This window comes from Sorex fumeus, unplaced genomic scaffold (genome assembly GCF_029834395.1).
Source record: "Sorex fumeus unplaced genomic scaffold, SorFum_2.1 ptg000100l, whole genome shotgun sequence".
Taxonomy (NCBI): domain Eukaryota; kingdom Metazoa; phylum Chordata; class Mammalia; order Eulipotyphla; family Soricidae; genus Sorex; species Sorex fumeus.
Genome location: NW_026606157.1, coordinates 1136575 through 1162100, shown reverse-complemented (window position 1 = coordinate 1162100; position 25526 = coordinate 1136575). Strand labels below are relative to the sequence as shown.

Genomic DNA, 25526 nt, shown 5'->3' with positions numbered 1-25526 from the left:
TTAAGTATTAGTCCTTGATATTACCTTCTGATGCATGAGCCTTCTGGGAGAGACCCTGTAACATCATTTAAGAGCTAAAAAAAGCTTGTCTGAAGAAAGAGAAATGTTCCGTGGTCACATATGCTGATCCGGCAAAGACTATATTTTTAGACACATTCTTATAATGTAGCGTTACTAGCTGTGAATTTTTATATTCTAATTTAAACTAATACATGATGTCTAAAAAATAATCTTTGAAAGAGAGATTTAGCGTGACCTCCAGAATCACTCATTCAAACTAAGTAACCCTTCCGCTCTCCAGAATAGAATCTTGCTAAACCTCAGTTAAATGGGAGCAAAGTGATTTCATTTCATTTTAATTCTAACTCAGAATTTGGCTACAATTGCCAGATGAGAATGCAATTTCAGAAAATCAAATCACTTGTAAAAGAGAATAGCTATTAATACAGATTTTTAAATATCCCCCGGCGACTTCTCTAGCTATTCTAGAGTCAGGGGGAGAATGGTGTCCCCTGTCCCTTTGTTACAAATCTCCATGGGCGCAACATGTGCAGAAAGGTTTTATACCCTGCATGCTGGCAATACTGTCTTAGCCAAGTGCTGCTGGAGAATTTTCTTAGGTTCCCACTTTCATTGAGATGCCAAGATATAATACTGTTAACGATAGCCTCACGAATAAATCCTTGAGAATATTTTTGGTTTCAAACAAAGGTCCTGAAGTGAACTCTCTTTTGCTTCAGTTCTCTCAGACTATGTCCCCCATTATTTAGGGACTGGGACTGGCTGTGCCATTGCTCAGGAGAAGGCTTTCTGCAGACGTTCGTCAGAAAGAGTCAGTTCCCAGAGGGGTCCCTCATCACTCTGCCTGACTTTCCTAAAAAAGGGGCCTGATCTGTGACAAACATTCAAGAGTCTCTTATCATGGAGACTGTGTAAACTGGTTGGACAAATTTAGAAATGTTTTCTAGTTTTTCACCCTGGTGGGTATATAGGTCACTCTTTCTTCATAGTTGGATGAAGCATATTTCAATAGCAAGTTCCGTTTAGATTAAAATGGGAAAAAATAGCAAAACATGGCCCCTGGTTTAAAAAAAAACCCTATCTCAATTATATTTTTAACTGAAGAGAGCACAGATGTCAACTCCAGGAAGTAGATTTTATTTGAAATAAACCCTTCGCCCACAAAGGATTCTGTGGAGGAAGATTGCCCATGTCATCTGTCTTTTTTATTATTATTATTTATTTAAAACTGATCAGTGAGGGACTAGGAAAGTAGAAGATATAAATACTTTTCAGGAATTATTATGAGACACTAGTTAATTAATATTAATTATTAATTGACAAATAATTAATATTAATTAATATCAGTATTTAAATATTAAGTAGTGCCATCTTCCTATGAAAGCATTACAAGCTGGTGGGGCTCAGTGTGTACACAGGATCATTACCTCCCATGTCTCACTGTTAGGCAGAAAGTCAACCAATTTAATTAATGTCACTTTTTCAATTCTGAGAATACCTCCTTTCACCCACATCGAATGCTCAAGCATGAAAAAAGGTGGAACCAAGTTTTGTCAGAGGACTTTCTGATTTGGAAATTTTTATTTGTCAGTCAATGTGAGAGCCGTGGGCCCAAGTGGGAGAAACCCACGTTGCACTGACAATGTGGGTTTGAGTGACCCTGCAGCTCTCCTGGGTTGTCGGCGGGCTCCCAGCTTCCATGCACCGTGGGTGGCACCTGCATTTAAATCCTTCTCTTGGTAGAGTTACAGGCTATTAGTTTGAATGTTGTAATCCTTGGTTTAACTTTAGAAATCCTAAGAACTGGCATTTTCTCTACTTGACTAAGGTTATGTAACATACTCTGAAGCTCTAACTTTTCAAAGTCCACAGGCCAAAGAAATTATGAACCACACAAAGGCATCTGGACTCAGAAGGTAGGAAAATCACGTTAGGGGGAGTGCACACAGCTTCACTTCTGAGAGGCTAGTTCTGAACCCACACTCACCAGTTGTATGGAAGCTTGCCGTCCCTCTCCAAGGATGCAAAGTTGACAAAGGTCCCAGCGCCACACTCCCTGTGGAAAGAATCACAAAATCAAAGTCACCACATAATATGACACTCTCTTCCCTCGATCTAAAAGAGAGGTTTCACTGGCTTCTCAGCACAGCATAGCATTGTGTAAAAATAAATAATAAATAAAATGCTAATATAAGTTTCACATGGTGCTCTTTCATACACAAAGGGAAAAAAAAAGAAAGATAAAACATTTTCACAAGATCACATACACCCAAGTTACATTTCAGACGCAAAGAATTTGCTTCACACTCTTTCCAAAAGACATTCGTGATCCTGGTGCAAATATTTAAACTCTCTGGGATAGAATATACATACACACACACACACACACACACACATATATTTATAAGGTCTTCAAAAGTAAGGTCTAGATATCCTTCTAAAAAATGAAGGGTTTCCATTTTCAGTCTATAACTTTGCAGGGCTTAATTGCTATTTCAAGCTAGACTGTTTCCCTCCATCCCACCCACCAGTTATTTCCCTCTTGGGATGCTCATGAATCACTTGAGTTGCTAAGCTTAAAAAAAGTGATAGGTTTTCAAGTGGACAGACTTTTGCTGTGCCAGGCTATTAAGGTCGCTTAAGAATGTGTCAGCAAAAATGCTATTGACGAGGTGAGGAGACACCTCCTTACATGTAAGACACACTTACATGTAAGACACACTTACATGTGACAGAGACATGTAAGGCCCTGAGTTGACTCCCTTGCAATGTGATATAAGCCCTGGTGATAAACCGAGCCCTCAGTTCTGGAACTAAAATGTCACCACCACACTGAGCATTGCCAGGAAAGGCTTCTGGATCCCCTGAGTACTGAAGCTTGTGGTCTCTATTAAAAAAATACAGTTGTGGACTAGAGTACAGTTGAATACAGTAGGTAGAGTGTTTCCTTTGCACAAAACCAATTTGGGTTCAATCCCTGGCATCCCAGATAGTACCCTGAGCACTTCCCAGAGTAATTCCTGAGTGCAGAGTCAGGAGTAACCGCTGAACAGTGCGAGGTGTGCCCCCCCCCCAAACAAAAACAAATAACATACAATTGAGGTTTTGTTCAACATAACTTAAGGCCAAAGTCAAAGGCATTCGTGCACCTGCTCCATCTTTGGCCTGGTCTGGACAGTCACAGCTCAGGTCTCTAATTCTTCCCTTTATCTGAAATCGGGGGCTATTCAGAATTAAAGCAGCAATTTGATGTGATTAGCACACTGCTAATTATAATCCCTTCACTTTTTTTGCCTGTTCTTATTCATACCCTAAGAATAGTTTTCTTCTTTCTGCTGTTGTATTCTATTGCAAATGATACATTGTTAATTAATTTTCCTGTGTCAATTTTCAACACAAAAGAATTCATTTTAACCTCTCAGTCAAGCGGTCTTGATCTGGGGTTTAAGGACAGGGTTTAGAGTTCTGTAAAGGTACTTGGGGAGAAGAACATTTTTATTTTCACATTAACTGAAATTTAGCAGGCTCTTCAATTATTAGGCAGTAAGTCACAATATCATCAGTACTTATAAGATTTGTTAATAGAAAGTACAGCAAGTTTTCTATACTTGACTGGGGTCAGCTGTATGTAAGACAAGTGCCTAAATCCTACATTATTTCTCCAGCTTTAGGAGCTTGTTAATTTTTGTTTTCTTTTTGGGTCACACCGGTGATGCACAGGGGTCACTCATGGCTCTGCACTCAGAAACTACTCCTGGCGGTGCTCATATGGGGTTCATATGGGATGCTGGGAATCGAACCAGGTCGGCCGTGTGCAAGGCAAACGCCCTAACCACTGTGCTTTCTCTCCAGCCCCCTCGTTAATGTTTCTTACACGTAAGAATGATGTTCAGAGATCTATACAAAGGTTATGTGATGGGGCTGGAGTGATAGTACAGAGTGTAGGGCGTTTGCTTTACACAAAGCCGATCCGGGTTTGATTCCCAGCATCCCATATGGTCCCTCAAGCACCGCCAGAAGTAATTCTGAGTGCAGAGCCAGGAGTAACCACTGAGCATCGCCGGGTGTGACCCCCCCCCCCAAAAAAAAAAAAGGTTGTGTGAGGATTTCACCTCAAGGAGCGTCATTGAAGTGCTCTACACTCAAGCGAGTGCCAGACTCATCTCCCTGAGTCTTCCCAAGATTTAACCAAATGCCAAGCAACATTAAAGAAGCTTGGTTTTCCTCTAAAGAATCATTTTAATTTCTTTTTTCTACTTTCATGATTTCTCATTTTGAATCTTTATAGTACAGGTAAGTTTACAGTTTTAGGTATTTTTTTTTGTATTTCCTGCTAGATTCTAAGTTATTGGACAGCTTAGATATCTGTTTTTTCTTTGAGCCAAATGAGGCACCAATAAATTAACATTGGATAGATACGTGTATTTGTAATAGTGAATCAAAACTCTGAATAAGAGGAAAGCTAACACTGGGCAGAAAAGAGTTTGAACCAAATTCCTCAAACCCTAATGTACAGCCAAGTTTAAACCCAAATTTCCCAAACCCAAATGATACATCCGTTTTTATAGGGGAATTGATGGATTGCTCTGAGACTGTGAAGACAAGCAGAGTGTACTTGAGACGAGCTTGCATAACAAGTGCATGGGTGGGCAAAGAAATAAGGACTCACCAAAATCATAAATCAAAAGCTTTCCTAGCTGCAAGATAAGCAAAACCATCTGTAACTCAGAGTAACAGGAAAACAACCAATAGGAACGTCTAATGGACCTGATCATAAACTTTACAAGAGTTTTCTGGAAAAATCAGTTTTAACATAACTAACTCAAGGAGGTATTTTTTCCCTATGTTCTTTCCAGTAGACTTCATCTATATTCATTTTTTTGCATTAATCATCTTAAACAGGGATAGATCTTTCTTTTATTCTAAAATATGTTTGAAAGTATCTGCATATAAGGAACAAAGCCCTGTGTAAGGGCTACTTAAAATGACAAGATTGATAGTACTCCTATTACTTTGTGTAATTAAACAAGGCATTATCATTTCAATGCAAATGAATTTCTAACGTTACATTTAAAATTCTACATAGGGGGCTGGAGAGATAGTACAGTGGGTTGGGCAATTGCCTTGCATCCGGCCCAATCTGTGTTTGATCCCCTGAGCCACATATGGTCCCCTGAGCCCACAAGGAGCGATCCTTGAGTATCGACCCAGAAGTGAGTCCTGAGCACTGCCAGGTGTGGTTCCAAAACAAAACAAAACAAAAAAGACAGTAAATATTTCCACAAATGACAAAGTAATGTCACTGGTTGTTAAATTCTAGTGCTTTGCGGATTGTGAACCCAAAATTTATTGCAGCCAGGAGGGAAAGAAGACATATTTTCCTTTCCTTGTGGCAGGTCTGATCCCCAGCACTCTGTTGGTCCCCTGAGTTCACAAGGATAATTCCTAAACAAAAATCCAATGAGTAACCCCTGAACATTACCAGGCATGGCCCAAAAGCCTAATTAAAACCAAAAGTCCATGTAGAAAACACACAGATATAGACAAAGGGAACTGAAATCAAACTGCATTATCCAATTTAGCCCTAGAAAAGCCATCCAGGTTCGATAAATACCTCGAATGCAAAGGTTGAGGGTGACGTAACTCACCTAGCCATCTGCAGATGCTTCTTCCTGAGAATGATCAGAGTAACTAGCAACAATCCAATCAGCAACGTGCTAAGGATGGCCAGGACGGAGATGACCACTACATTGGGATTCATCTCTGGAACTAAAGAGACAAGGCACATGTCTTCAGTACAGCTCCCATCACAGGAAACAAATAGAACGATTCATTGTTCTCCGTCTGATTTGGAGAGTGATCGACTCTGGAGGATCCTCACACCAGCATTAGTGCATCTCCAAGCTGACAAGGACCTCTTCCTGGTCAACTATGACCTAATAAAGCAGATGGAAAAATGGGGCCCAGAGGCTGGGGAGAATTGAGTTCATCTCAAAGACCTACATTTGGGATGATGGTAGAAAGAAAGTAAATGGTGAATAATGTCCTGTTACAGAGTTTTAACACATTCGAAACCAGTCTCTGGAAAGCACTTCCGTGCACTATCATCACTTACCATTTTCAGAAACATAAAGAGTTTATGACTCTGACTTTAAAGTCAGAAAGCAATTGTCAGTTTCACAAACAACTAATAATGTATATGAAAAAGGCATTAGCAAGCTCCCATCTGCTGCCCCACTTAACACATCGCTAGAAGCAGGCATTCTGATAATCTGTGACCATATGTTGAGAGGTTCTCCATCTGTACAACTCAAAAGATTAAACCTATTCATAAGGTGACAGGGCCCTTAAGAACAGTGTTGTGTTTCTCTCAGAGACTTTATACAAGGATTGAACTACTATGGAATTACCCATCGTCGAGTTCCTGTGGCACATGGACAAGTAGAATAAGAGGCAGTCAAAGATCTATGTCAAGTGCTTTATATTAAACAATGTGAGCCAGGGAGTAAGGGGGGAAATGACACCATTCTCTGCATTGATCATAAAAGCAGAAACCGGCCAGTTTTTGGGTATATGGATCAGTTTGTCACCAGTTCATGGGCTGATGAGTGCTTGAAAAGAAGGAACATTAGAGTCACTATTGGAAGAGCTCTAGTTAGTTTCCATACAACCATGTGGGGCAGTTTTGTGTCTGTCTCACTCTATTTAATTTTCTTCAATTGCAAATAATTCTAATAATACCGCCTGTCTCACTGGGCTGCAGCACAGATGATAAGGAATAATTATCATTAAAAAGATAGTTTTGAAAGGGTAACAGGGGCTGAAGTGATAGCAAAGCAGATAGGGCATTTGCCTTGCACGCGGCTGACCCGGGTTCAATTCCCAGCATCCCATATGGTCCCCTGAGCACCGCCAGGAGTACTTCCTAAGTGCATGAGCCAGGAATAACCCCTGTGCATTGCCGGGTGTGACCCAAAAAGAAAAAAAAAAAGAGTTACAGATATAAAATGAGAGAGTAGTAATTTGCTTTTAAAGTGTGTCCTTTTCTGAAAAAAAAAAAAAACGAAAACAGAATGAGAGAGGGAAGGAAGGAAGAAATCTACTCACTAGTTATCCCTGAACCCAGCAGTTAAAAATACAGTAATGTTACAGAAATGCAGATGAACCTAGTAAGATCTGAGAAAAATTTTAGTATGGCTGGCTTCAGACTGACAAATGGTGGTGGTGGTAGTGGTGTGTGTAAATGTGTGTGTGTGTGTGTGTGTGTGTGAGAGAGAGAGAGAGAGAGAGAGAGAGAGAGAGAGAGAGAGAGAGAGAGAGAGAGAGAGAGATTATATTTAATTTCTTGATTTCTTTTCTGTTTGGTTGGAAGCTTTCCCGCTTTGATCCCATTAACTGAATATTACTAGTATCAGTCCAGGGCCAGGATTCAAAGAGAAGAACCAAGGTCACGAGTGTACAGTGGCCACTAGAAAAAAAGAGGGCAAGATGGAAGATAAGGTCATGGCAACAACTAGCGAGCAGATAGCAGAGGTTGGAGTTTTGAGCCCTTTATTTCTAAACTTCAACACTGTCACTGTCACTGTCCTCCCATTGTTTATCAATTTGCTCAAGCGGGCCCAGTAACATTGTGAGACTTGTTACTGCTTTTGGCATATCGAATATGACATGGGTAGCTTGCCAGGCTTTGCCGTTCGGGCGAGATACTCTCGGTAGCTTGCCAGGCTCTCCAAGAGGGGCAGAGGAATTGAACTTGGGTCGGCCATGTTGGCTGTATGCAAGGCAAACACTCTACTCGCTATGTTATTGTTCCAGCCCTAAACTTCAACATAACATGGAAAAATATGTATCCTTATCCCTGTTTGACAGGTGAGAAAATAGAGATTCAGGGAGAGTAAACATTTGTCCTAAGTCAGAGAGTTAGTCCTTGTAGTTTGGGATTAAAACTAGAGGTCCCTTCATGAGAAAGTTGGAAATTTTGCAGTGGGACCTCAGTGTCTTTATCAAAAGGATAAATTTCATGGTCTTCAAAAGGAAATGTAAGAAAAATTGGGGACTTTATCCCTCCCCAAAACACCGGGTCACAGAGGGGCTTACCCATTGTGGAGACAGCTATGAATGTGGGGACACTGGGGCTGCCGTGGCTGATACTGGTAATGCTGCAGTTGTACGTGGTGGCGGGCAGGAGGCTGGAAATGGTCACAACGTGAGAAGACACAGAAACAGGTTCCTGGGGACAGAAAAGATGACGAATAAGATAGTGTGGACATCGCCATGCTCTTCTGTTTTCAGAGTTGAGCAAGTCACATATGGAGAGAGCCACTGAGTTAAATGATGAGAAAGAAGAGTGCAAAGTGAGCTTCCTTCCATCCTTCCTTCCTAGTGGCCACTCTGGCCAGTTTATAGGTCATGGATGTTTAAAGGCAGATGCTTCAATAGTTTAATAATCTAAGAGAGATGTAAAGGTAAAGGTAAAGGTCCTCCCGTTGATCGTCGATTTGCTCGAGCGGGCCCAGTAACGGCTCCATTGGAGACTTTGTTGTTACTGTGTCTGGCATATCGAATACTCTCGGTAGCTTGCCGGGCTCTCCGAGGGGGGCGGAGGAATCGAACTCGGGTTGGCCATGTTGGCCGCTTGTAAGGCAAACGCCCTACCCGCTGTGCTATCGCTCCAGCCCCCTAAGAGAGATGGTGGATCTAATAATCCAAAACCAGTTTACACTCTATTTTGCTTATCTATTCACTGAGTTATGAGTACATTCTGGCCCTTCTCTCATGTAGCACTGTAGCACTGTCCTCCCATTGTTGTTCCTCGATTTGCTTGAGCGGGCACCAGTAACGTCTCATAACAAATTGTGAGACTTGTTGTTACTGTTTTTTGGCATATTGAATATGTCACAGGGAGCTTGCTAGGCTTTGCCGTGTGGGCGAGATACTCTCAGTAGCTTGCCAGGCTTTTCGAGAGGGGCGGAGGAATCAAATCCGGGTCGGTCATGTCGGCTGCATACAAGGCAAACACCTTACCCACTGTACTATTGCAAACACCTTACCCACTGTACTGTTGCTCTAGCCCCATGTTGATGTAATTTTTTTAATTCTTTTTAAGAGCTCTGTGTCCATTGAAAGGACCTATTTGTGAATAGGTCTTATTGGCCTCCGATTTTCAGCTAGTACAAAATCTACTACAGTGAACAACTTTCACAAATATAAGAAAATTTGTATATGTACACTCACTTATTGTATGTGCAGCCATACACACATTAATATATAAAATCTGTGTGTATGTATATGTAAAAACAAACCCACAGACATATTAATATAACTGAATTTCTGGGTCCAAAACTTGTACCTTTTTAATTTTAAAGCAATTTTTAAATCATCTGTAAGGAGATTTTCCAAGCTTTCTATGCACTATCAAAGTGTGACAATGTCTGTTATCCTACCTTTCTTCTAACACAACAGGATCACCAACTCTCACAATCATATTAGTGACTATTGTAACTTGTGATCATTTTATTGCATTTCCTTCACCATGGGTGAGGTGGGTCATTTTTACGTCTTCCTTTATAAGGGGGTGCTGGAGTTGCTGATTGTTATCTTATTTGTAGCAGTTCTTTAAATACAGCACGTCCACTGTCAGCCTTCTCAAGTTCTAGCAAAGACAACGTGACTGAGTTCTCGAAAGAATTCATTATTACTCTTTGAATCAGTACTTCAGAGAGGAATTGCAGTACCAAAAGGTGAATATATATGTGTGTGTGTGTGTGTGTGCGCACGTGTGTGTGTGAGTGTGAGTGTGTGTGTGTGTGTGTGTTTGTGAGGAACCTCTATGTTGTTTTCCAAAGTGACTACACCAATCTCCATTCTTACCAACAGTGTACGAAATTCCTTTTTCTGCCACACCCAGGCTAAGCATTGTGGCTTCTGGTCTTCTTGATGTGGGCCCAGGAGTGAGATTTCTCATTGTGGTTTTGGTTTGAGTTTCCCTAATAACATGGGATGAACATTTTTTAATGTGGTTTTGGTATGAGTTTTCCTAACAAGATTCACTAAGCATTGTTTTCCATGTGGTCATCTCAACATGAAAAATATGACAGCACTGATTTGAGAAGTTCATTGCAGCACTGTTCACAATAGCTAAGATCTGGACAAACCCAAGGTGTCCACTGACATGTGAGTAGATAATGATGTATATAGAAACAATGCTCAGTAATTTTTTAAAAATAAGTGATGAGATTTTACAATCAGTTAAAACCGGGATGGAAATGGCAGATTTTATGCTAAGTGAGATCAATCAGAAGAAGAAAGACATGATTTCACTCCTCTGTGAGACAGTGGTGAGATTAGCAACCAGGACCACTGGAAAGGGTTATCAGCATAACCTTAAAACTCCGCAATGGGCTGGAGTGATAGCACAGCGGATAGATGCGTTTGCCTTGCACACAGCCAACCCAGGTTCAATTCCCAGCATCCCGTATAGTCCCCTGAGCACCACTGCCAAGAGTAATTCCTGAGTGCAGAGTCAGGTGTAAACCCTGTGCATTGCTAGGTGTGACCCAAAGAGCAAAAAAAAAAAAAAAAAAAAAAAAAAAAACAACCAACCTCCATAACACTCCTGCCTAAACAGAGGAAAGGTATGAGGATATCTCTTACTCTCATCTCTTTATTATCCTACCTCAGGACATGAAAAGCAGCTACTTATCACTTTTTACCTTACAGGAAGAAATACTGTTTCGCTGAGTTGTAGAGAAGAAAAATCCACTCCCAGCAGAGAAATTATGTTCAAAAAGGACCCTCAGAATAGGAAACAGATTTGGCTGTGCAGTGCAGGTCAAAAGGGTGGTAATTGGGAAAAGGCAACCAAAGGTGAGAGAGAGGAATCCAATTATCTTAAGCCTCTGGTGGAAAGATTTGTACTTCCCAATAATACTCTTTCCAATCTCAGGACCCTCATTACATAAAAGATATCCAGTGCTCATGTCCGCGGGATTGGTCTATATCCTGGCCGTGTGTCTGAGCTCTCGAACTTGTCCTCCTTCCTCCGCGTCTGGATGGAAGGTCTGTTTTCCTCTGGCTATGTTCCACAGCCCTAGAGCTCTGGGCTTGTCTTCGTTCTCTCACTCAGTGCTCATCTGACCTGGTCCTGGGGAATCCAGATCACCTCTCTCAGCCTTTATTCTCCTGAACCAAACTATTTTTTCTTACTATCCAGCTATAGAACCTCCTTCTACATTTTGTCAGTACTATGAATCTCTTGAGACTCCTATGTTTGTTTGTTTGTTTGCTTTTTAATGAAACACTGTGAGATACCATTACAGACTTACATACTTTCATGATTATGTTTTAGGCATACAATGGTCGAGTGCCCATCCCTCCACCAGTGCCCATTCTCCACCACCAATGTTCCCAGTGTTCTTCCCATCACCCATACCCCATCCCCTCCCCGCCTCTATGGCAGGCATATTCCCTTTTACTCTCTCTCTCCTTTTGGGTGTTATGGTTTGCAATACGGGCACTAAGTGGTCATCATGTTTGGTCTATAATCTACTTTCAGCACGCATCTGAAGCTCCTATGTTTTACTTTTATTTTTATTCTTTTTTTGGGGGAGGGGTTAACACCTGGAATGTTCAGGAATTACTACTCCCAGCTCTGTGCTCAGGGTCACTCCTGGATACAGTGCCCCAAATCCACAGGGATCGGCCCTGAGCTGGCAGTGCGCAGGTCCAGTTTCCTTTCTTTCCGTGCTCTCTCCAGCCCCTGTGCTGCATCAGCTATTCCCACACCGCTGCAATGAGACGTTCTGGAAGGAAAGGATTCTTCCACCCCTTTTAATTCTTTACAATGCTTTTCATATAACTGGCCATCTGCCTATCTTTATTACATTTTATTTTATGTAGCTTTGTCTCCACTTCCTTGATGAATTTAATGACCACAGGAGGAAAACAAATCCCTTTAATTTTTCAGCATGGTCTGGAATAGCTAAGCATTAGGGGCCAAGAGATAAAGAGGAAGAGCCGAAGACATTTCAGGGTGACAAAGGGACTTTCATAAGATAGTTGGGGCGGGGAAGAAGGGGCACTGGTTAGTTCCCATCACTCAAACACAAAAGGACCCATCAACCTTCATTTTCTACAGTTCAAAGAAAGAGAAGCTTCAATTTTGCTCAAATCATGAGCCTGCATCAAAATTACCCCCCCCCCCATAAGGAAAATAAAAATGCACAGTACCTGCATTTTTGTTTCCGGGTTGGAGCCAACTTGCATGCAGAAGACTTCGAAGAAATCAGCCACCCCCTGTCCCACCCACAGCAGAGTCACTGACGTCTGGGTTTTGTTCACAGCGAAAAGTGATTTCGGAGGAGCCGGTTCTGAGCAAGGAAACAAGTCTTACATTTTAATTGAACACTTTCTCTCTTCTCTCACTTAGTAGCTAGATAATATAGGGGGAAAAAATCCAAACAGAGGCAGTATGATCATCTCAAAGATTTCTCTTGCTTTAGAAATATAGTCTACCAGCAAGATAATCTTCTCATTTGGAGGAAAGAATATCTTGCGATTTTTTTTTCATTTTACACTTCTCTTTTCAGAATACTTCTGTTTTCTACTTCAGCTTTATTACAGACATCCTCTATTAATAGTTTCTTTGTTCTAATATGTCTTCTGCACTGAAGTTAGAATTGCCCTGGCAATGCAAAACTTTCTGAGCATTTATTTTTTGCTTGTTTTGGGGGGTCACACCCAGTATCAAGGGTTACTCCTGGCTCTGCACTCAGGAATTACTCCTGGGATGCTGGGGATCAAACCTGGGTTGGCTGTGTGAAAGACAAATGCTCTACCCTCTGTTCTATTGCTCTGGCCCCAAATGCAGAGCTTTCTGAGTAAGAAAAAATTCTTTCTTTAAAGGCTGAGAACAATGAAAGTGATGTGAGTTTTTTTCTGATGGAGGAGAGGCAATCTGGTCCTTCGCCAACAAACTGCCTCTCTTTGGAGCTATTTGGAATAATTTAGAAGAATGGTTTTTGAAATTTCTGTCAAAATTCAGAGAAGTAAAACTAAAGTAGATGACATCATTTTTTATTTTTCTTTTCCAGAGAAGAAGGATGGCAGGACACTGGGTATTTAATACAATGCTCCATGATTGATTTCTTGATCTTCCTCTTTTAGATATTTTAGCTTGATCAATAAGTGAATCCATTAGTCAAGTAAGCCCTGTTATCTGAGGTCCTTTATACCCCTCTACAGTAACTAAGACACCAACTTTGCTGGCTTCAGACCAACCCCTCGTTAGTTCCCCAGTTCTAGGAAGTGATCTACAGCCTTGTTCCCCTATTCCAGGTTCTCTCCCAGCCCCTTTAGGTGTTGCTTTTTCCTTGAGTTCCTCCAGGTCCAACCTCTTAAGCCAGTGACACTGCCACCTGTCATCAGATACTTGACATTGGTGTCTGAATACAGCATACCATCCCACCAGTTTCTCCAGGCACTGGTCACCCACATGACCCACAAATGTTGTTTGTCTCCTGCTCATTGAGAAGCTTTATGATAAATATATTCCCCAAGGGATCCTAGGGAGGAAATTCTACTCTGCTGTTTTAAGGGAAAGAAGGAAGTTTTTCCAACATTTTGGAAGTGTAGCTGTCACTGAATTGTGAAGGACTTCTAGTGAATTTTCATTACCAAAGAAAATATCAACCCAAGGGGTGTGTTCAAACATTAGAATTGTGTTGTACAGCTATTAGACCCATGGATTCCTTGAATGCCTGCTCCATGGCAAGTCCGACTTAAGAAGGGCTACAGGCATGTACAATAGACAGCCTTCCCAAGACTCAGTCTGCAGAAAGAGTGAAAACTAGCTCATGAGTCATTTTAAATATTAAATATGTTAGAATGGTATTGCTTTGAATCTATCAGCATAAAGAAGGATTATTCAACTCCATATACCCCATTCATCCAACCACCCCCATTAATTAATAATGGAGCTACTTGAAATATTAAAATACACAGGTGGCTCTCAGATTTTGATTCTATAATCCTGAGTTCGAGTATCTATCCTGATGTAAAAGTCTAGAAATCTTGGCTGAAGGTGGTCGAAGAGCCCCCATGTGCTGTTTCTACACTGAGAGGACAAGGACTGTTGAGTTACCCACCTCAGGGGGGCCAGGCGCCTTCCTGTCTACCATTCTTGGCCTCAAGAATAGATGTTGACTATGGCTACTGACTGGGACAATTCCATCTCCCAGAAATAATAACATCCAAGCCTTTGCTTGCTTGCATTTTGATTCTTGGGTCATACCTGGTGGTGCTCAGGGCTTCCCCTACCTCTTTAGTCAGGGAATCAGTCCTAGTTGGGCTCTGGGGACCATATTCAGTGTCAGAAATAGAACTCAGGTTGGGTGCATGCAATGCAAGCACCTTACCCATTGAACCATATCTCTAGATGGCTTCTGTCTCTATTGCGAGTTGAGTTGTATTCTTTAAATTCCTATGTTCAAGCCCTAGATCCAGTACCTCAAAATATGATTCTAATAGAAATCAAAGATTTCATGAGGGGAGGAAGTGCAAATGAGACCATTGAGTCTTAATCTGCTCTAAGAAGATGGATGCTTGGACAAATGGACACCTAGAAGGGTACAGAATAAAGACCAATGAGGGTTCAGGGGGAGGCATACATGAAAGACCTGGAAGACAAATGTCACAGGAACCTTAGAATGACATACCTTGACTTAGGGATTTCTAACCCCCAGGACTGGGAGGAAATGAACTTCTGATATTCAGACTCTCCGTCTGTGGTTCTTGATTACAGTAGCCCATGATAACCCTTCACTACTGTTCAAAGTACCAGGCACAGCCTAGTTCAAAAAAGGGAGGGAGGGAGGAACTGGGTGTTGTTATGAAGAGCAAAGGAGAGTTCAGATAATGGACCAAGAGACTAACATAAAGATCTTTGTGGAGTTGGAGGGAGAGTACAGGCGCTAAAGCTGACACTGGTTCTGGTTTGATCCCTGGCACCACATAAAGTCCTCAGAACATAGACAGGAGTGATTCCTGAAGCAAGAAGCATGAACCAAAATGGCTGTGTAGTTAGGAGAATGTTCTGGCTTTCTGCTTTTTACATACACACACTCTCTCTCTGTGTCTCTCTCTCCCCCCTATCTCTCTTTCTCTAACTGGTATAAACCTCTTTTAAAAATCCACTCCTGGCCTCCCACCTATTCTATAAAGTCAGATTTCCTTTTGGATAAAATAATTTTGGAGCCTGAGGTATCTGATGTGAGACTCTGAATAAAGGAGTGATGTTCTCTGCTTTACAAAATGATGTGTTGAAACAGCATTGTTGGTTTATCAATAATCCCTAAAGGTTTCCCACCATTGCTGATATGGTAGTCACCAAGTTAGTTCACTCCTTTTCCTTTCCTTCTCTTTTTCCAAGTGCTCACTTGAGCTGAGACACCAACTTGATTGCAGAAGAAAGTACTGGCAGAAAACCCGGGGAAGAATAGGGAGCTACTATTTCCTTTATGATTCTTTATTGCTTTTCAGGCTGGAGCGATAGCACAGCTGGTAGGGCATTTGCTTTGCATGCGGCCGATCTGGATTCGATTCCTCTGCCCCTCTCAGAGAGCCCAGCAAGCTACTGAGAGTATCTCACCTGCACGGCAAAGCCTGGCAAGTTACTGTGACATATTGATATGCCAATCACAGTAACAACAAGTCTCATAATTTGTTGTGAGACGTTACTGGTGCCCGCTCAAGCATATCGATGAACAACGATGTTACAGTGTTACAGTGCTATTGTTTTTCATTTATTTTTAGGAGGCTTTCCCACATGGCTTAGGGGCCACCTGTAGTAATACTGGACTAAACTGGTCAGATTGTCAACGTTTGCTTGGGGTTGGTGGTTTCACGCCCCACCTGGGACATCATGATGATGCTCAGGAGACTCAGAGTTGACCCTGCCAGTGCTGGGGATCAAGCTTGGGACCCCTGCTCAGCTCATGCAAGGCATGAACCATGGATCCCTGAGCTATTTCCCAGCCTGTTTATATTTCCTACTTTAAAAAACATGAATGTGTGGTATTGATAAGAAGAATTCAAATTCATTCACACCGATTGACTTGTCAAAATCCATTTTCAATGGTCAGCCTTAGTGAGAGCAATTTGCCAGTATCTTTGTCAGGCACAAGGATGGTGTCTAACATTGACATCAGTCATTTTTGATTTTCCTCAATTTAGGCAGCACTTTAGTAAGCAGGAGAAGCCGTATAACTTGATTCAACCTCCCCAAAGAAAACAGCTGTCATTTAAACAGGACCAGGGGCTGGAGTGATAGCACAGCGAATAGGGCGTTTGCCTTGCACGAGGTCCGACCCGGGCTCAATTTCCAGCATCCCATATGGTCCCCCAAGCACAGCCAGGAGTAATTCCTGAGTGCATGAACCAGGAGTAACCCCTGTGCATCGCTGGGTGTAACCCAAAAAGAAAAAATAAATAAAAAATAAACAGGATCAGCTGTGTCAACTATGTTCAACTTTGCCAAAATCAACATCTGAAAAAGAAAATACTATTGGAAGGAAAATCAAAAAGGTGGGTAGGAAAATTATGCACCGTGGCTCACAGTGAATCATAGGCAATAAAATTAAGGGAAATTCTTACACAAAACCACAGAAAACTTGGTTAGATATGAAGCTCACTACTGATTCTCTTGGTGATTCTGGAACTTTCCTATCTTAGCTAATTGGAAAATTTCAAAATGACATTAGAAAATATATTTAAGAAACCTTAATATTTATTATTAAATTATAATTAGGCCTCATTTCATAAACAAGATACTTTTTCTCATGAATTACAGGTACCTATTATTTCCATTATATTTTAAATAAGTTTTTTATGACTTACTGACAATAAATGGTAGTATTTTTTTCTGGAATCATTAGGTATATTTATGATTTCATCAGCTAAGTAACTTCAAAAGACAAGTACCATTTTTTTAGAGAAAGCTCTCATTTACCATATTTTCATTTCAAGACAAAATATCTGAGTTCCTCCTTTGTGGGTTCCTTTTCCATGTGATGTTATCACTTTCCATGCCATGCTCTGTTTAGTAAAATTGTACAGATTGAAACAATCTTAGAAAAAAAAAGGCACATGACCTAAATTGTAGTATTAATCTTGTTACCTTTACTCTAAGCTCAGGTAAGAAAGAAATCCTAGAACATGGAGGAAGATAAAGGCCTTTAGCCCAGACTGTCCTGTTATAGATGAGGCCATGAGAACCTGCATCCCAGGCTGCCCCGCAGAGAACTGTGTCCCTGCAGAGAACTGTGTCTGAAAGAACTAGGCTTTAAACCTACTCAAGGTCCTTCTGACAGTCAGAGGTCTGCTGAAAAATACGGTGCTTCCTATCACTCCCGTGCAACCTCGGCTCAGGAGGACTCTGCAATTGTTTCTTTGTCCAGCAAATTATCTTCTTTTTGTTCTCCTCTTCCTTTTCTTTCCCCTCCCAACTGACTAGAAATCTTATTTGAGAAAAAGGAAGAGTAGGGAAGCCAAGGCATGGGGTTTATCAAGGAGGAAGCCCAGGAGAAGTGGCAAACCTGCTCTTTTTATATTCTTTTCACTAGGAGGTGGTTTTCTAGAGTGGGCTTGTGTGTTCCAATCAGCACCAGAATCTCCATCCTTTGGAATCATCTAGAGTCTTCCTAACAGGCTGGAGGGAAAACAGTGTCTAACTTGCAAGTCACAGGAGAGCAGAGAGGAAAGTGCTTTGAAAGAAGCCTGAGGGTGCGTGGATGGTGTGGATACGGCAGTGGCTCTCCACTCGGAAGGGAGAGGCTTGAGGAGAGACATTGGTCCCTTCAGGCCTGGGAGCCACATCACCGGGCGGTGACAAACTTAGTGGCCCTCCCTGGGAGAGATGCTTCCCTGGGGCTGCTGGTCTACCCGCAGTAGAAACCCAGGCATCAGAGCCATCTGCCAACGTGCCTGTGAGAAGCGGGACCTGCAAGGTCCCTCCTCGCCTGCTCAGCAACGGACCCCCATCTCCCCTTCATCTGCTAATCTGCTCAGCCACATTAAGGCTGCGCCCCTGCTGACCCTTGAATACTCTTCCCTCTGGCTGCTACGTGTCCCTTCCTCTGGCCTCCTAAGTATCCCTCCCAGCGCTCAGTCTCTTGTAGCTGCAGTATCAATCCCCTCACACTGTGGATTCACTTTGCTTTGTCTGTTGATGTGCTTCATCTACCCACTTACAGGTACAAACACGAACTTGAAGCCAGCCAAGGAAGAAGAGCTCTCAGACCCTCCCGGATCCTGTTCTCTCCTCCTTATCCTAACTGTTGTCAAGAGTTCTGTTGTTGCCACTGGCTCTGTCTTCTGCTTTCCTCTCCTCAACTCCTTGAATTATCACCCCTCCCCCATCACTGTACTTCCTCTGCCAACTCTTTTTCCTCATCCTCTGCGCTTAGCAGCTTCAGGCTGTCCATTCACATCGGGACTGTTTGCACCTTGGTGCTCGCTTTTCACCTTCCTGCTCACACGTTCACACATCTTCAGAAACAATTGCTGCTGAGTTCCCCACCTACAGTTGAAGTTGGGGGTGCTTTGATCTGCCCTTCCTTCCTTCCTTCCTTCCTTCCTTCCTTCCTTCCTTCCTTCCTTCCTTCCTTCCTTCCTCCCCTCCCACCCTCCTTTCTTTCTTTCTTTCCTTCCTTCCTTCCTTCCTTCCTTCCTTCCTTCCTTCCTTCCTTCCTTCCTTCTTTTTTCTCCTTCCTTCCTCTTTCTTTCTTTCTTTCTTCCTTTCTTTTTCTTTCTTTCCCTCCCTCCTTCCTTCTTTTCATCCTTCTCTTTCTTTCTTCCTTCGTTTTTTCTTTCTTTCCCTCCCTCCCTCCCTCCCTCCCTCCCTCCCTCCCTCCCTCCCTCCTTCCTTCCTTCCTTCCATCCCTTTCTTTCTTTCTTTCTTTCTTTCTTTCTTTCTTTCTTTCTTTCTTTCTTTCTCTTTCTTTCTTTCTTTCTCCTTCCTTCCTCTCTCTTCCTTCTTTCCTTTCTTCCTTCCTTTTTCCTTTCTTCCTCCCCCCTTCCTTCCTTCTTTTCATTCTTCTCTCTCTCTCTTTGTTCCTTCCTTCCTTCCTTCCTTCCTTCCTTCCTTCCTTCCTTCCTTCCTTCCTTCCTTCCTTTCTTTTTTCTTTCTTTCCCTCCCTCCTTCCTTCCTTTCATCCCTTTCTTTCTTTCTTTCTTTCTTTCTTTCTTTCTTTCTTTCTCTCTCTCTCTTTTGTCTTTCTTTCTTCCTTCCTTTTAATTATTACCCTCATCTTCTCTGTTTCCTGACCCCCTCCAATTCCTATTTTCTGCCCCAAGTTTCCCTAGAACCCAAGCTCCTTACTCTAGCTTCCCACTCAGATCTGTCTTGAAGACTTAATCAGCACCTTCAAAATCTGAAGCAACTGAACCTGAACTTCTCTCCAAACCTGTCGCTCCCACCTTCTCCCCACCTTCATAACTGCACCTGTGTTCTTCTGATGGCTCAGGCTAAGCTCTGGGCAATGCAGAGCTTTAGTTCTTCCTACCTTCATGGATAGAAATATGTCCCATCTGTTCCCTTTTCTCTCATCAACCCCTTGCAAATCCATATTGAATATGCTCTTTTTCATCACCCTCACAGCTACCTCCCCGAACCCAGCCATGATGATCTGTCTGGGTGGAAGCACCGGTGCCCTAATGTTACAGGACCATGAAATGTACCAAATGTCTAAATTGGAATGCACTGGGGAAGAACACAGTGCTCATGAGGAAGACCAGTTTCTCCCCCAGATCTGTAACAGGTGGAAACTGGTCTCACCAGAGGTCCCTGAGAGACGTGATCAGCTTTTCTGACTGGCTCCTGCTGCCACTTTTGCCTGACTTATCAGTTGCACCTAAGGGAGCCTGAGAAATGGATTAATCATGGGGCCCCTAAGTCTCCCAGTGAGGACCGTCACTCCACACAATGCCACTTCTATTCCCAGACTGGTTTCCTTATTGGCTCTTGCCTGCAGACCACCTGCTCCCCCCAGGCACTCGGCCACACCTTGTGGCCTTCCTCCCCACCTACCAGGTCTACAACAGCTTCAGGAGGTCCATACCAGGCTTATAAGCCCCACAGATTTTTGGTCACTTTTCAGCTCTGTCAGGTTTACACTGAAACACCAGTTTCCCTGTGATGCTCCCCTGCCGCCTACAAGAATCTATACCCCCTTCCCTCCATCATGCTTTCTCCTTCCCTGCTTGGGTTTTGTCCTTCACACACCACCAGGTGATAGTCTTATGTTCATGTTTATTGGCTCTTTCTCCTCACTAGGAGAGTGGGGCCAGGGAGTGTAGCACAAAAATAAATGCTAGAAAAATATTTGCTGATGGAAAATTTATTTAAAAAATTCATGTATCAATTATTATATTGACATTTCTCTGAGTAGATAGGAAACATTTTCTTTTTTGTTTCCTTTACTCCATCCATCTGTCCTTCAATCTGTCTATATCAATCCATCCATATATCATCAGTTTTCATCCATATTCTTCCATATTCATCCATCCATCCATCCATCCATCCATCCATCCATCCATCCATCCATCTATCCACCTATCCACTCATCCTTCCACCCATCCACCCATCCTTCCACCCAGCCATCCATACATGCATCCATCCAGTTTCTTTCTTTCTTTCTTTCTTTCTTTCTTTCTTTCTTTCTTTCTTTCTTTCTTAGTGAAACACCATGAGGTACAGTTATAGACTTACAAATTTTTGTGCTTGGATTTCAGTTATACAATGATCAAGTGCCCATCCCTCCACCAATGCCCATCCTCCACCACCACGGGTCCCAGCATCCCTCCCATCCCCCATTTCCCCCATCCCACCCTGTCTCTGTGGCAGGGCATTCCCCCTTGTTCTCTCTCTTTTTTTGGGTCCTGTGTTTTGCAAGAGAGGCATAGAGCGGCAATCATGTTTGGTCTGCAGTCTACTTTCAACATGCTTCTCCCACCCTGGGAGGATCCTCACAACACCCTTTATTTGGTGCTCCCTTCTCTTCTCTATCTGAGCTTCCTTTTCCCCTAGCACGTGTTCCATCCAGTTTCTTACCTTTCTCTCTGACACCATGCCTTCACACTCTTTGCTCATTAAAACAATATCTTTATACTCTTTCTACTGAACTCATGATTTTTGGCCAGGTTAGGGGGATGACAAGGAGAATATTCATGTAAAGGGTGAATGAGTGAGGCACTCCAGGAAGCTGTGACTCACAGCACTTAACCCACTTCCTACTGAAAAGAAGAATAATAACTGTCCAAGAAGCTGTTTCCAGAACTGTAGGCTAAGTGAACTGAGATACTGAGAGTGAGTCCCTGCGAGCAATGCAGTGGAAAGTTGGGTTTTTAGGAAGTCAGAAATTGCATTTTATCTAAATATATACCTTTAATGCTAAGCAGCTAGAGAGAGAGAGAGAGAGAGAGAGAGAGAGAGAGAGAGAGAGAATGGAGAATAGATTGCAATGTCCCCTCAGACTCCTAAACTTGGAAAGGTTTTTGATTTCCTCTTTTCTATAATCAAATTAGGTTGTAAAGATTTCTACACTTTATAAAAGCCGATATGATGGAGATGAGGAAACTAAGCCAAGGCCAGTAAACCCCAACTCAGAACAGGAACAGAAAGTCACAGAAAAGGGCATGAGTGGCTCCCTACACTGTTAAATGCATTCATAGAAAAGCAAATATTTTAGAGAAAGAGTATACCCCAAATACAGAAAAACAGAAACAGTGAATGATAAAAAAAAATTAATTACTGAATTGCTGTTTCTGGATCCAGTGCGCTAACGCACACACACACACACACACACACACACACACACACACACACACTCACACTCTCACACTGGTCAAATCTATTCATGTTCCAATTTGTCAGTGGAAGGCCACCCACTCAATTACCTCCAACTTTCTCCTAGAGCTAAAGCTAAAGCTTTCTGGCTCCTTCCATGGAACCACCAGGCTGAAGTGACTTTTGGACAAAAGGCGAGTGAACACACTGATCATGCCTCAGGGGTTCCCCTTACCGCTGTGACCGTTCCTCCTTCCAATCATCTTGCAGACTGTTCCTCCCCTACTGGGTCTTGGAATTCCGGAGAGGTCCTTGAAGGCTGACCAGGGCCTCTCTTCTCTACCTCTGTCCTCTGGGTGATTTTGCTCTCAACTTCTGATTTCCAGCCCAGCTTTCTACCCTGATCTTGACAGAGTAAGCAATAATTTCTGTACTTGCTGGTACTCCGACATGCCCTCAACTCTCTTCAACTGTCTTTGGTCAGTTTGCTGATTCTTGGTCAAATGTGCTCCTCCTCCAGTGCTTGTATTTTGATTGCAGTGAATTGCACCATGAGTCGTCCTTGTTACCAAGTCTAGGACATGATCTAAATTTCTTTTACTTTTATTTCCTGTTTTGACCCCATCGGAAAATCCTTTAGGGCCTGGGAAATTGGCTTAAGTGGTGAGCACGTGCCAACTATGTGCAAGGCCCTGAGCTTAATCCCAGGATCACCTGTGCCCTTGAGTGCCACCGGCTGTGGCCCTGTGAGTTCAGTGCCAGCCATAGCACTGAACCTGCCTGGTGTACATTAGATGGGATGGTTTCCAAGCACCCCAAGCTTTTCGGGGATGTAACCCCTGCAAAAAAAAAAAGTCGGATGAATTCAACCTCCAAAAGAGCTCCTGAAGGTCTGCTCCAGGGCTTGGAGGTCGGCCTCACATGCTGGGGGAAAAGGCAGCTCAGATAGAGAAGGGAACACCAAGTAAAGGTTGTTTGGAGGACTCTCTCAGGATGCGAGATGCATGCTGAAAGTAGACTGTAGACCGAACACGATGACCTCTCAAAACATCGATTGCAAACTACAACACCCTAAAGGAAAGAGTGAGCAAAAGGGAATGCCCTGCCACAGAGTCTGGGTGGGGGAGGGGGAATGGGTTGTGGGAGTGGGAGGGCTACTGCGGTCATTGGTGGTGGAGAATTGGGACTGGTGGAGGGATGGGTACTCGATCATTGCATGACTGAAACACAAGCACAAAGGTTTGTTAGTATAGAACTGTACCTCATGGTGATTCACTAATAAAAAAATAAATTTTAAAAAAAGCTCCTGAGAACTTCCCATTTAAAAATAACTTAATTACCAGGTTTCTTTTTTTTTTTTGGTGACTGGACACTTTCCCTTCCCTCTTCCTCTGCTAGCCCTCCCTTTATCCAGCTGCCTGTCCTTCTTTCTGCCCTCCCCTGCTGTAATACAGTACCATCTCCGTTATTTCTACTTTCACCAAAGTTACTATTCTCGTGGTATATATTTGCACTAGAATACCATTTTTATTTTTTATTTTTTTATAAAGGGGCCATTTCCATCTGGCCAGGCCTAGGATGCTCAGGAACCATCAAAGTTACACCCACTGGTGCTCAGGAGAGGAGGCAGGTGGGGGTCTCACTCATGCAAGTCCTGTGTTCTGCCACTTGAGTCACTCTCCTGGCCTTACAAACACTCTTTTTAAAGCCAGGATAAAGGTTTCCTTCACAGATCTCCCTGCTTTCATTGCTGACCCAGTAGCCCTTTCTTCCACCAAAGAGCTTTTTTAAAAAACATTTTTTTAACCTGCTATTTTTTTTTAATTAAATCATCGTGAACTGCAGTTACAAAACTTTCACATTGGAGTATCGATCATACAATGATTGAACACCCATCCCCCCACCAGTGCACATTTTCCATCACCAATGTCCCCAGTATCCCTCCCCCAACCCCGTCCTACCCCTCCCCCTGCCTCTATGGCATACAATTGCCCTCTTTCTCTCTTTACTTATGGGTATTATGGTTCAAAATACAGATTACAGATAATGAGAGGCAATCACGTTTGGTCCTTTATCTACTTTCAGCACACATCTCCCATCCCGAGCAATTCCTCCAACCATCATTGACTTAGTGATCCCTTTCCTATCCCAGCTGCCTTCTCCCCCAGTTCATAAGGCACCAAAGGGATTTTTAAAATTATGTCAGATTGTATATTAGAACATCTCTGAAGTTCTTCTCATTGCACTCAAAGGAGGGGCTCAGCTCTAAGACCTCTGAGTGCTGTTTGACCCAGTCAGCACCTAATCCTCTGCCTATTATGATTTTTCTCAGTCCCACTGTGGATTATCCTTCGTCATTATTCAGTCTCTGTCAGTTCCTCGGACAAGCTTTTACTACACAGTCACCCAGACCCACCAGTTATTTGAACATTTTGAGCATTCTTAATAACATTTCCTCCTTCACTAAATCTCAAGCCCCTGTTAACAGAGAGTGAAACCACTTTATGGGTGAGTTATATAAGTGGTCTGGCAAATTAGAAAATTCTCATTAGTATAGATTCATTATCTATACTAGTATATACTGTATATATTATCTATATTATTACAATATATAATCTATAAAGTATAGATTCATTATCTATTTACTCATTTATAGATAATGACATCATCAGTGTCATTCACTGAAATGAAGTGACAAGTGAATAGTCCATTATTGTAAAGTTATTGGTGTTCTTGCTACCATGCCTCATTCCTATTTCTTTCCCCTCTTATTTTGGATTAGAACACTGATTTTGTGAAGAACTCATCAAACCCCACTAAAGTTAGTCCCGAGTACCAGGCAGGCTCATCACAAGCAGATGATGAGAACGGCTGCAGGTCAAAGCTACGGTCACATACAGACCAACAAGTTCTTTTAAATGTCCGATCTGAGTGCATTTATATTAACTGCCAAAGGGAGCTGCTATCACATGCCACCAGGGTGTCACAAAATTTCTGGCAACCTACGATTATCAATGGGATGACTAGCTCAATGCCTTGCTCTTGGTCTATGTCTTCTTATGGATCTTTTATTGGACTGATCTTTATATCTACAGAGGACAAAAAGCAGAGACTATGGAATTGCCTGAAAAGCAGGAATTTTTTTTCTTAATGTAAACATGGTACAACAGTGGACACTGACTTTCCATAGTCCCAGAATTGTAAACATGGTACAACAGTGGACACTGACTCTCCATAGTCCCAGAATTCAAGTTTTAACTGAAAGGGATGTAGAGTTGATTGTCAGCAGAAAACTGAAAGCCGCAGGTCATTTTCAACAGGACCAGTACTGACCCCTGGAGGGTGTTTGGAAGATCTACAGGGAGTCTTTGTAAGCGTTCACAAGGGAAGGTTGTAAGTGGACTTCTGTAAGCAGCAAGAAGATCTGTTCTAAGTTTGCAATGATCAAGAAAATGTCAAGCACAAATAAGGTCCCATGTTCTACCTCACATGATGTTCTAACATTACATCATAAGAAATACACAGTAAGTATAATTTCAAGCATTTTACCTGTAGTGTTATTCAAAACTTTTTTGTGTAAAACAACTATGAATAAAGTTGTCACCAAGAATATTTAAATTCAATTAAGATGTGATTTAAAACTTACTCAAGGATTCACTTTCTA

The 25526-nt window shown here is 42.3% G+C and overlaps 1 protein-coding gene across 2 annotated transcripts in view; it reads right to left on the bottom strand.

The window, feature by feature from the left end:
* Nucleotides 1–25526, bottom strand: part of PTPRO (protein tyrosine phosphatase receptor type O) — a 246991-nt gene that overhangs the window by 47422 nt on the left and 174043 nt on the right. For both annotated transcript variants that reach the window (XM_056134615.1, XM_056134616.1), the window contains exons 13-16: nucleotides 12250–12389; nucleotides 8119–8251; nucleotides 5670–5790; nucleotides 2009–2077 (exon numbers count right to left, since the gene is read on the bottom strand). In XM_056134615.1, coding sequence (XP_055990590.1) covers nucleotides 2009–2077; nucleotides 5670–5790; nucleotides 8119–8251; nucleotides 12250–12389 — 463 coding nt within the window. The remainder of the gene's footprint in view (nucleotides 1–2008; nucleotides 2078–5669; nucleotides 5791–8118; nucleotides 8252–12249; nucleotides 12390–25526) is intronic.